Below are 12,803 nucleotides of genomic sequence, written 5' to 3'. Positions count from 1 at the left end.
TTTGTTAAGAGAAACAAATCAAGACTTAAGAGGCAAAAAGTTGTTTTTGCTTATTGCAGCGCCTCCCGGTGGTCAAATGGCACAAATTTTTTGGCACATCCTCAGGAAAGCGTCCCGAGTCCATATACCAAACTTGGTGTCAATACATGAAAGTGTTGCTGGGATATGCCCTCATGGTTGATCACATTATATTGTTAAAGCGCTTGGAAAATCAAATGGGCATTCGTGGCCTGGTGCTCTCTTGGTTTAAATCTTATCTCTGAGAGAAAGCAGTGTGTCCACTCTAATAATGTGACCTCTGAATACCGTGAGCTTAACTATGGTGTTCCTCAGGGATCAGTCTTTGGCCCTCTTCTCTATTTACATGCTCCCTTTGGGTGACATTATCCGTAGTTAAAACATTAACTTCCATTGTTATGCTGACGATACTCAGATTTTCTTACCTATCCAGCACAATGACCACACGGAATTGGCTTTGAGACGTTTTTTTTTGTGCTATTGAGGGCTGGATGTCTTCAAATTTCCTGATGCTTCACGCAGGCAAGACTGAAATGCTGGTCATTGGTCCCCCTGCGCATAAGCGTCTTTTTAGTATGTTATCCTAAATTTTGACAACTGCATCATCTCTCGAAACTACAGCTAAAAACCTTGGTGTGATTTTTGACTCTAGTCTCTCACTAGTCACTCATATCAAAAACACAACCAAAACTGCATTTTATCACCTCCGTAATATCGCTAAAATTAGGCCCTTTCTAAGTATGGCTGATGCAGAAACCATTGTTCACACATTTGTCACGTCTCGCCTCGATTACTGCAATGTTCTGTACTCTGGCCTGCCTGCCTCTAGTACCAAAAGTCTTCAGCTGGTCCAGAATACTGCTGCCAGAATTCTGACCAGAAAAAGGAAGTTTGATCACATTACACCTGTCCTGGCTTCTCTTCATTGGCTCCCAATTCATGCATGGGCAGATTTTAAGGTCCTCTTATTAACATATAAAATTTTACATGAGCTTGCGCTTTCCTACCTGTCTGACTTAATTACAACCTATAACCCACCTCACACCCTGTGCTCTCCAGATTCCAGACTATTAGTCATTCCAAGAGTGAAAAAGAAGTCCACTGGCAACGAGCCTTTTCCTACCACTCTCCCTTCCTCTGGAATTGTTTACCTACAGAAGTTAAGGAGGAAAACTCTCTCCATACCTTTAAAACCAGACTAAAGACTTATCTATTTTCTCAAACTTATGGATAATATAATTTTGATTTGACTTTTTTACAGACATGTAAAGCCCTTTGAGACTATACATAGTGATACTGGGCTCTAAATAAACTTATTATTATTAGTATTACATCCTGTGTGGCCATTTTGCCAGTGATTTTGATTGGCTGTAATGGGTGAATGCTTTTGCAAACTGAAAAGCCAACAACTATTTAAACATTTCAGTTAAATCCAATGTGGTGGCAGCAATAATTAGGTTGACATGACAAGTTTCCATGTCTTGGCCTTGGGACCACAGTATCACCACACACGAATCACTTATTTAAGGTAAAAACATCAACAGTCATTAGCCAAAACACATCTTTTACATATTACAGCACTCCCCCAGTGGTCAAATGACGCAGAATTTTTTGTGTTTCCCCAGAATGGGGCCTCGAGTCCATGTACCAAATGTGGTTTTGACACATCAAACCGTTGCTGATTTATGACCTCACTTCCTGTTTGGCGACTTCGCCATCAAATATGATTGCAGAACAGGAAATGGCAACATGTCAAATCCTCGGGAACAAAAATAGGGATGACAATCATGATTTTAGACGAAGGATGTGAAGAGTAATTATCAAAAACATGTTTTTTTCATGTTATAGCGCCCCCGAGTGGTAAAATGGGGCAATTCTTGCCAGAAGAAGAAAAAGAAGATGATGGAGAAAAGGTAGAAACACAATGTGTGACTACGCTGCTTGGCCCCCAATTACGTAGTACATGCTTATTTTATGTCATTTGAGACAAGCCACAGCGCCCGAAACGTAACATTACCAATATGTTCACCCTGATATGAGGTACTATTTCTGAATACAATTTGAGTAAAACCAACTAAGTAAGTTATGTGAAAATAACAATCGGAAAGGTACCAGCTACAATATTACAAAACTATTTTTTTTTCCTGTTAGCTTCAAGCTAAACGCACCTGGCAGTCTGAGGTAAATTACTAGCCTCTTCAGGTAAAGGCTAAAGCTAGTTAGCATCCACGATTTCCTTCAGCCCCACTCACCAAATGACAGCTTGTTTCCCGAAATGGGAAAAAGAGGTCTGACTGGACAGGAAAAATAAATCAGTCCTTCAAAGATTCTACCATTCTTGAGTTTCGTGTCTTTTTTGTGCTTCTTTCAGTCCCTGTCACGGTAGGCAATTCTTTCTCTGCTTTGCTCCTCGTGATGTTTTTTTAAACGTTCGCGCTTCTGGGCTCAGAGTTAAGCGTGCAATGGTCAGGCAACTCACACCCTCATTAGCCAGAAAGCTGTTTTGTCGTTCTCCGAACTACATATATTATATGTGTTACAAGAAACATACCTAGCACTGGATTAAAAACTGATAACTTTAATGGCATTATTTCTAATTTATAATAAATCAGCATAGCCAAGTAGCCAACACGCAACGCCTTACTGTACGTTCACACTGAGCGCGGCGAGAGCGTCAAAGTGACCGGAAGTCATTCATTTTCAATGAGAGCCAGCGTCTTTCAGCGGCGAAGAGCGTCGCGGCAAAGGGCGTCGCGGCGAGGGTGGTTTGGGCGTCAAAATACAGTTGAAGTTCGGTTAACTTTATGGTAATGAGATATGACGCGGTTGGGCGGCAACCAATAGAAACTTGGAAGTGCTCCGCTCTAGAGAATTGTAGAGAACACGACAGTATAAACTATTGTTCCCACAAAACTTTTGGTCCTAAGCAAAATGGAGGAGAAACTGATTATATCGGTGGTGGGTTTCCACATGTTGTACTGTAATGTAGGTTAGGCACAAACGTTAGTGTTAATTAAAGACAAAGGCTAGTAAACGTGTCCTATAAACTCCATGCTGGAATTTGACCTAGCCTATCATTAACACAAAAGACACACAACAAAAAAAAGCTTTTAAGTAGTGTTTTTCATCAGTTTATTTTGTTACGAAATATGTAATTAGCATTGTTTATTTGTTTCTGTCATCGGTCGATTTCGCACCTTCTCATTTAAAATATCTCATAAGGTTAACTTATAGCCTACTCGTGGTCAGTCTGCACAAATATACCGCTCGGCCTGTTTGTTTGCTTTATAGCCCCTTTAAAAACATTTGCATAACCAAGCTTTCCGAAGGAACTTGTACCCGCCTATTTCATCAACGGCAGAGCGTCCACAGTGTTCAACAGCGTCGTTGGCAGGGAGGTTTGGGCGACTCTTGACGCTCTCGCCGCGCTCAGTGTGAACGTACAGTTACAACTGCTCAAAGGCGCGTTTGATTTTTGTAGGATTTTACGTTTGTTTCCACCCGCATGCCTTCAGTGGTAAGTGTGGTCGTGAAATTACGCTTTTACATATAGCAGAGAGTGTCTATGTATCTTTGGACAGAACACTGAAATTGACAACAGAAACTGTCCTGTAGTATTTTAAAACCATATTCATTAAGAACAATACACACACAGAGGAGAAACTTACTAAAGGCTCCACCAATAAAGATGATTTTGTCTGTAGGAGATTGTTTTGTACACTGAGTTTATTCACAATATTAGAAAAATAATTTTACAGAAAAATACTGATGGTCATGGGGAAGTTGATCACTATTGGGTTTTTCCTGTCAGTCACAGTCATGTCATGGAGTACAATCAGCAGCAGCAGTGTTGATTGCCTGTCTCTTCTCTTGTCACATGGAATTCTCAGTCCACAAAGCCGATTTGAGAAACTTTCACAGTGATCAAATTACCAGTAAGATCAAAAATTAAAAAAAAAAAAAAAAATCCAGTATTTTCATTCAGAGCCATATCAATGACATACGTGTACCAGCACTAATTAACTAGGAACTTCAACATGTTTTGACTTGAATTTCTCCTGTCAGAGGACAATGGTAGCTCTGTCAAAACAACATAAGGAGTACGTTGAGTTAATACTGGTTGGATCAGTTCTTTTCCCTCTTATGGTGCGGATAAAGGTCAGAATTGTGAATCAAGCCCCACATTTTCCACATAGGTCGAATGGGCCACAGCACTAATTTCAAGCGATATTATTTTGAAAAATGATCAGCCATCAGTACTATGTGAGAGGGAGAGAGAGTGAGAGAGAGGTTTTTTAAACAGGTTTGTGCTCTCCAGCCAAACGCACAAATTTAGCTATGGATCCCATTACAGCATTTGTACATTGGTATTATCTGCCTAATACATGATCTCTGACTGGAAGTGTATTCTATACTTTTCCTTTAGAAAAAAGTATATCAGGTAAACTATTGTGACACAGTATATATATATATGAGGGCAAAATATAGGATAGTAGGCCTACTGATAATTCTGTCTGTAAAATAACAGAGTGAGGATGCTGATAAGACGTGTCTGTAAAGGACAGTGTGTCTGTATGAGCTATGTCATATCAGGGTGAGTGTGTGTATATACCAGCTTCACAAAGTGAGTAAAATCAAGACGCCAAAGTGAAACCTACGTCACCCTGCCCCACGAAAATCAACCTGACTGACAAACAAGTGAGCTAGCTTTTACTCTGACTGTAGCAATTCTGCTAAATCTGTTTCACTGAGTTTGGAAGGTGTGATAGAGCACCTGCATTCAACTACAACTCACTTGATAATATGTAAAGTGCAGAGCAGTGGGCAGTCAGAGCAGTAAGGGCTGTGCAAAAATGTTATCCAGTTCACAGACAAAGATTCAACAATAACCAGGCCAAACGGGACTACCACAGGCAAGACAAGAACAGGCTAAAACAAGCAGAGGTAGTAACATACAAACACAGACAGGAACAGATATGTCACAGCATAAAAACTGAGTGGAAATGAGTTAATTTGCAAGAGTAAGGATGATGAATAGGAGGTACAGCATTAAGACAATGAGGCTTGATTACACAACACAGCTGTGAGTAATGATTAGTTAACCAACCTGATGGTATAAAAATCAGTTGGCAGGGAAAAATGAACTGATAGGTGAAGCCAGATGAGATTGGCAGTGAGGGTGTGAAAGTTTTTTTTTTTTTTTTTTTTTTTTTAAATTTGTAAGAAAATGAAGCCTATTGTTATTTTGTAAAGAACATATTGTCTAAAAAGTCACTTTAGATAAGACAGAGCCATCCACACAGTCCAGTTTGAGAGACTGTGACGCTGACAAAACAACAAAACACTTGGCAGTTACCTTCAGAATTATTAACGACCTTACCTAACCACAAAATACTGCAAAATGTGAAAACAGTGTCAAACTGCTATGGTGTTATGCATGTGTTTGCAAATATATGTGTGACTGCGTCAAGGAATTCTAACAATCCATTACAAATATTCCTGCATGAGCTCCAGTCTCGGTGTGAACCTAATACATATGTGTCTATGTGAATTCGTAGCAATCTGTCTGACTGACCAAACAAATAGCAGCAAAAGGTGTTTCCGCAAGCTAGTATTTAACAAATCCAGGAACCCACAGTACACTTCTCAGATTCTGGAACCCCAGCCAGTTTAGCATTAGGTCAGACATACAGCAGATAAGACAGCAACTCAGAGAGAGGGACACAGGACTTAATGAAGACACACAGAGTATCAACACATCCAAATCAGAACCTCAGGGGATGCAACAGTCATTCCAACAATATGAACTCAGGGTACATAGAGACAGACATGTCATTCACGCACACACACAACTCCTCTGTTCTGCACGTACAGCTCTGGCACCTGAACCAGTATCTGGCAAGAAGCTGAAAGAGGAGCTAATCAGAGCACTCGAGAAGCCAGTCCAGTGACTCTGAGGAGGAATGTAAAGCACACAGCATTACTAGAGTATGTCAAGCTTTTCTGTTTTTCTTTCTTTTTTTTCCCCTTTTTTCACACGATTTCCAAAGCTTGTCTTTGAAAGACTACGTGCTCCCTGAGAGAGAAGTGTCCTGCAGCAGAAAGTTCATGGTGCATGGTGATGTATTTGTTGCTAAACTGGTTTTGTCGTGTTGCTATGTGATGTACCCTGAAATGAGATGACAAAAAGTGATATTTTTAACTTTTTTTTTTTTTTTCTTTCATGGTATATTTTGCAGCGTTTGTGATTGCTCGGAGGCTTGTGACTCTTGCTCGTGCTGATTTAAGCCGAATGGAATGTACTGAAGCTTCATTATCGCCTCCATCACTGGGTCACACTCATGAAAGTGACGTCAAACTGAAAACTGTACACAGATTCCTGAATCACTTTTACATTTTTGCTTTTGAATGGGAATGTACTTAGAATATCCAACCTTTTTGTTAAATTTAAAAAAAAAAAAAAAGAATTTTTGTTGACAGTCATGTGAATGTCATGCAATGGGAATAAAAAAATATTCCTAGCATTGACCGAAAATCATTATGAATGCATAGCTGCTCATGAACAGATAATGACATAGATAAAAGTGTCTATTGACAGACTTAACACAGAGAGACAGCTCATCAGGGTGAGAAGCAATGGCAAGTCACTCTGATAACAACCGCAATGGAATCATCGACAACACATAACTGTCATATGGTAAATAGATGAAATATTACAACTCTCTCCACAGCAGAAAAGCCACGCTCTTAAAACTCTCCCCGGACAAATGAAATGTGAGCAGCAGATTCTAACATTCCACGGAATTCCATTCCGTGGTGTTTCGCTTTAGCCGCTCGATGGAAATTGAAATTGGAGTCTCTAGTTCAACAGGGGGACCACCCAAGACACAGAGTCAAAAGAATGAATTGTGTCCATCGTTTTCACAAAGACTCGTTTATTTATTTAGTTTTTATTTCCAATCCTCTGTGCTGGAGGGAGGGGTCTGACAGACAGAGTGAATATGTTGCAGTATGATCAAATACTGATACATCAGGGAACCAAGAACCTGTAGTTACCTCTCCCTGCAGACAAATAGCTTTAACAATTGACAGTGGGTGTTTCCACTGAGTATTGTCTCAAGAGGGTGGAGCTCAGCTGATAGCAATTTCTGAGTGCATACTTTTCTCAGAGTAAATTAAAGTCCTATAGAATATGGACTGTAGTTAAATGGAGAAAAATGTCATGAAAATACAAGGAAGTGTGATGCTGATGCCATCAAATATGAAAAGCTTTTCAGGTGATGGAGTACCAGCCTACACATCTTCTCCAGGAGTTACTTTATTTATTCATATGCTCTGTTCTCTTACAAAGTTACTGTTCTTTAATGACTCAGGCAGAGAGAGAGAGAGAGATTTCCCCAATATCTTTTCAGTTTTAATGTCCATTAAAACAGAACGGATCTATACACCTTCAACACATTCAGCATCAGTAATGAATGCAAACCCAGAGCCTGTCATTGTGTTTCACATTCAAGCACTCACTCATGTCAACATTCTCACATTCGCTCCACTGGTATGACAATATTTAATACTATTAAGAAGAGAAAATTCATAGTAAAAAAAAAAAAAAAGTGGGTATTGATACAATTTAAATCCAACACTCAGAGCTGAAAGTACAGTGTTTCCTCTTCATAAAGAAAAGTCAAATATCTGAAGAATTGATTTGTTTTCAGTCTTTTTGGATCACAGCCAAAGTGCTCCGATCAGGCTTAAGAAAGACCGCTGAGTCTCTCGCTGACCTCCCACAATTTCTTGGCCACGGCATCATCTTTGGCCTTGGCGCTCACCTCCTCCACTGCACAGCAGGAGAAGTACTTTCCACTCATGGGCTCAATGCCCTCCTGAAGGGCGCAGTGGAGAGTCGTCTGAGCACCAGTTTTAGGATCTAAGAAGAGCAGTCGGGCCACGGGTTCGATAAACACCTTCTGCCACAGACTAACGTGACGAGAAAGCTCTGTTTTGACGATACCTGCAGGAAATTGGAGTTTAAAATGTTAAAAGTTTGAAAATGGATGATATTTGTGGTACCAACAAGGTAATTAAGTCAAACTGAACTTTTTGTTTAATTATGTCACAACAAAAAATCTCTTTTTTCCTTAAGTCAGACTTACCAGGATGAACGCAATAGCAAGTAACATTGGTTCCCTTCAGCCTCTTGGCCAGCTCGTGTGTGAAGAGGACATTACAGAGCTTGCTGTTGCAGTAGGCATGGAAAAACTGCCAGCTGTACCTCCCTGTGCCCAGGTCTTTGTTGGCAATAAGAGCGTCAAAATCTATTTTTCCCCAGCGATGGGCCATGGAAGAAACTGTGATCACACGACCACCTGTGCCCTCTTTCAGGCGGTCCAGCAGGAGACAGGTCAGCAGGAAATGCCCGAGGTGGTTGACGCCAAACTCTATACCAAACCCATCTTCGGTTCGGCCATCTGCTACCAAACCTGGACAAAACGAGAAGTCAGTTTAGATGGAGTTCACTGGGACAAATTTTGCCCACAGATATTTTTTTTTTTTTTTTTTTTGTAGACAGGAAAAAAATTGAAACTTTAAACTACCTGCGTTGTTGACGAGTAGGTCGAGTCTGGACTCGGTTTTTAGGAAGGTCTCGGTGAAGGAGCGCACAGACTTGAGGCTCCCAAGGTCAAGCTGCATGTACACAACATCACTGCTCCCTGTTTCCTGATGGAAGAGGCAACATTGTCTAAAACCCATCTCAGAACACGTAAAAAAAAAAAAAACATGAAATGAGAGTTACTCCCATGTACATAGACTGCAAAGACATCTCTTTACCTTTCTGATGTCGTTTATGGCAGATTCGGCACGCTGCTGGTTACGACAGGCGAGGATTACTCTCGCTCCTCTGCGGGCTAGCTCCAACGCAGTGGCTTTCCCAATACCAGTATTTCCACCTGACAAAACAGAACAATTTTCTCAACTTTCTCCCTTCTACAGAAATCCACACAAAACAGCATCTGTAATGCAGTAGGTATTCTGAATTATGTCTAGCTTCTATTGTAGATTCCACACACTCACTCTCCCTCCCCATCTCTCACGCTCATGCGCGCGCGCACACACACAGAGCAACAGGTCATAAAATAGCAGGTGTTGTCATATTCACCAGGGAAAATCGAGGAGACACATGCTTTGTTTCACCAGTTGGTAATTTTCTTTCCTTGAACTCTTAATATGTCATAGACAACGGAGACTAAATCACTCATCTCGACGTTCATTTTGAACATAACACAACTTTATAACTCAAATTGTACCTGTTATAATTGCTGTCTTCCCAGTCATCTCAAAACATCCTGTACATTTCGATTTTTTGAACAAAGTTTCCACGAGCAGGACATAAACTCCAACCAAGACGACAACTCCTACAAGAAAATGCAACATAATTGAGCCGCTGAATGCTCAGAGATCTAAATGTTTCCACCGCTGGAGATGCACTGACGACCGTCAGAATCGCAACGACGCTTTTGTAGTGGGCTGGGACAGCACCTGTTTTACCGGTTTTTGACTTTCGATGTTTCACACTGATCCTTGGCACTGCTACCCGGCCGGACTGGTTCGGGTTTGCATCATGTGGAGTGTGAACAAGAACTCATAAAGTACCCATACCGCACTTGAGGGTTTTTTTTGGGGGGGGGGGGGGGGGGGGGGGTAGGTCTCCAAAGTTCTTGTCACGGATGTAGTTAAACCAATTAATAACTACCTCGTAAAAAACCCAAAAAACTACCTCGTTTAAAACGCATGTCAAGGAGCAGTTTGTAGCGATGTTCCCACCAGTATCAAAATACCAACAATTTCAATCAAAATGAGTTCTTCCATGTAAGCATACAACGTCAGCAGATGGTCTGACTCCAAAGGGGCGTTTAGCATGAGGTAATCACTATGAACTATCTATCACCTCAGGTGCGAAAAAAAAAAAAAAAAAAATCGGTCAAATGCACAAAGCGACGTACCGTCTCGGGGAATCATGAGAATGTACCTGACGCACCGCATTAGGTTATGACCTAAATTTTAAAGTCATGAAGGCTGAGATCATTCTTTTTCTGGGCTACTGATTTGCTCCAGAAATCGGATGTTGGAATACCTACACAAGCCGGGGCATTGTGTACTGAAACGTTTACGGGACATTATGAACATTATGTACTAAAATCGTAAAAAAATCATATGTTTATTAAATACGATTAATTAACAGTCAACACTTACGGGTAATTATAAGACTGCACGTCTCTGCAGGGATGTCAGTAATACAGAGCGCGCGTGAGCATAAAACGCTTCACATTTCCGACATTTCAGAAGGTGCATAAATCCACAAAACTCCGACCTGAATTAAAAAACAGACCCATCTGTTCCCAGAAAATACTTTGGAAACGGTGTCTTTACAAATAGTGAAAACAAAAGAAGAGTAACAAAGTAACCTACGCATAAGGTGACACCTGAACACCCCCAAAACCAACTCCACTCCACTATCAATGAGAAGTCATTTATGCAACAATGGAAAAAACGCATCACACAAGCAGTTACTTCATAGAATAGCATTAAAATGACATAGTGACACTTTCCTGGACGTGAGTTGACCAGGCCCTTCAACTGGTACTGGAATGTCGCACGTCACCATATAAAAACTCCTCACGTTAGTAATGTGGCTCAGCCGCTCGACGTTTCCATGGAGCGCACGGCAAGCACCCAGAATACCAGGTTCAGGCGCGTCTTTCTGGCGAGTAGTACATACCAAACAACGTGTGCTTCGGGAAGAGACAAAACAGTACTGCCTTCCTTAGATCAAAACATCAATATCTGACTATCTATCAGAGTCTCTGGAGACGGATGACTGCCCGCGCGACGCCATAAGTTCATCACCTTCACACCCTGAAGCCTAACTTGCCGTTCTCCTTATCGGCCTGCTTTCTCTCCCAAAGGTAAATTAACAACGCACGTGCTACCGAACGCGCTTACACCCAAAATTAACCTCCTGGCCCAGAACCGGTCAAATAATTAATGAACTATTTATCGGGTATAAACTGTTCACCGTGTCTCACAAGGACAGACACAGCTGTCCACGCAGAACGCACTGTACCACGGCACAGGAAACCCTTCAGGACAATTGGATCCACTACAAAGAGACCCCCCCCACACACACACACTTTTTTTTTTCTTTAACGAAGCGCGCAGCCTATCCCACTGTGACTTGTCATTGTGTGAGCAGCATGATAGACAGACATGCCTTTGGGTGTTTCTGTTACTGAAAGAAATAGCACCTTGTTAGATTTGATTGTTGGAGTCCAAATTAGAGAGAGGAGGGAGGGAGGGAGGGAGAGGGGCTTACAAAATGACACAAAAGAATTTTCCAGGTGTGACTGTGTGTAAGTGTTTGTGTGTACAAGAACACAATTACAGTGAAATATCCACTGCACTTCTTGTACAGTGGATATTTCATTTAAATGGCTCTGAAGCCAGTTCTGTCTACCAGATGTTGCCATGACGTTCACATTAGAATAAAGAACAACTCAAGACTGTTTTTTTTTCCTTTCTTTTTTTCTTTTTTTTTTCTTGTATATTTGTGCAGCAAAAAGCTGAGTCATGCATGTCAAACACACAGACTGGAGTGTCAAAGTCACAGAACCATCTGTAATCTCAGTGAAGGATAATTTGTTTCTCATTGCTCAGCGTTTGTGGTTTTTTTTTTTTTTATGTTTAGTCTTCAGTGCTACTCTTGTTTTAAAAAATTAAATGGTTTTCCTCTTACTCTTATCTTTTAATTATAATTCTGCCGTATCTAACAGGTTTAACGTGTTAAATTCCTAATGATAATTTATTCCAAACTGCACCATTGCATTAGTTGAATGAGTTTCCAGCTTTGGTGTGAAAGCACTGGTCTTCACTGGCATGCATTGCCGGTCAGAGGGAAGATGTTTCTTTCATAGACTCTGCTAATGTCTGTTAATGTAACTCAGGTCTAACAGGAAATGCCCAGCAGACTGGAAGACAGACAAAGACCATCTCTTATCAGATTTTTTTAATGCAAACCAAAGAAGTTTTTTCATACCCATCGGGTAGATAAGATGCCTTGAAGTTTTTTGCCAAGTGGAGATAAATCAGTTGATGTCTTCCTCTCTGAACCATCAAAAGAGGGCAAAAGTTCTGTGTTTCTCACATGTTTTAGAAAAGGCTATACTCAGCTAATCTGAACGTAGGTGACCAGGACTGTGCAGGACTGGTAATGGTAATGGTTACAGTATTTATAGACAGGAATGGTAATGGTTACAGTATAGGTAATAGTTACTGGTAATGGTTGCAGTATTTATAGACAGTGACTGTACGAGGAGAGTGAGTAGATCCTAGTTTGATTTCTACACTGTGATGAGTCAACCACAGCTGATAAACAGGATAATAAACAGTATCACATACTGTAAAGAAGCTGTTCTGTATCTAACTCTTTGACACATTCATAACATTTTGATCATCTCGATCTTTTCTCTGCAGAAGATCAAAAACTGTTTTTTTTTTTTTTTTAGTTCTTTAGCACTAACGAAACACAGGCCTAGATTTTCACCTCCCGGATGAAATGAAGCATTTTTCCACCAATCGCACACATGTGACAATGTAAATGTGAGTAACACATGTAAATAAATCTGAATCTGGTCTTTGATAGTGATAATGCTGCAGTTAGACACAGGCTGTCACCATGTTTTTGAACCTGGAGGGGAGTAAACCTATGTAGGGATGGGCAAATGTTCAGAAAA

At 40.7% G+C, this 12,803-nt stretch overlaps 1 protein-coding gene across 1 annotated transcript; it reads right to left on the bottom strand.

The window, feature by feature from the left end:
* Window positions 1-7,766: 7,766 nt before the first annotated feature.
* LOC115828553 (dehydrogenase/reductase SDR family member 13-like) lies at window positions 7,767-9,447 on the bottom strand. Its single transcript, XM_030792579.1, has 5 exons — window positions 9,321-9,447; window positions 8,845-8,963; window positions 8,610-8,733; window positions 8,169-8,495; window positions 7,767-8,026 (listed from the first exon to the last, which is right to left on the bottom strand). Exons 1-5 carry the CDS (start codon window positions 9,445-9,447, stop codon window positions 7,767-7,769), a joined length of 957 nt encoding a protein of 318 aa, XP_030648439.1.
* Between the last annotated feature and the right edge of the window lie 3,356 nt (window positions 9,448-12,803).

The sequence above is a fragment of the Chanos chanos genome, chromosome 15, assembly GCF_902362185.1.
Source record: "Chanos chanos chromosome 15, fChaCha1.1, whole genome shotgun sequence".
Taxonomy (NCBI): domain Eukaryota; kingdom Metazoa; phylum Chordata; class Actinopteri; order Gonorynchiformes; family Chanidae; genus Chanos; species Chanos chanos.
This window is presented reverse-complemented; position numbering and strand designations above follow the sequence as displayed.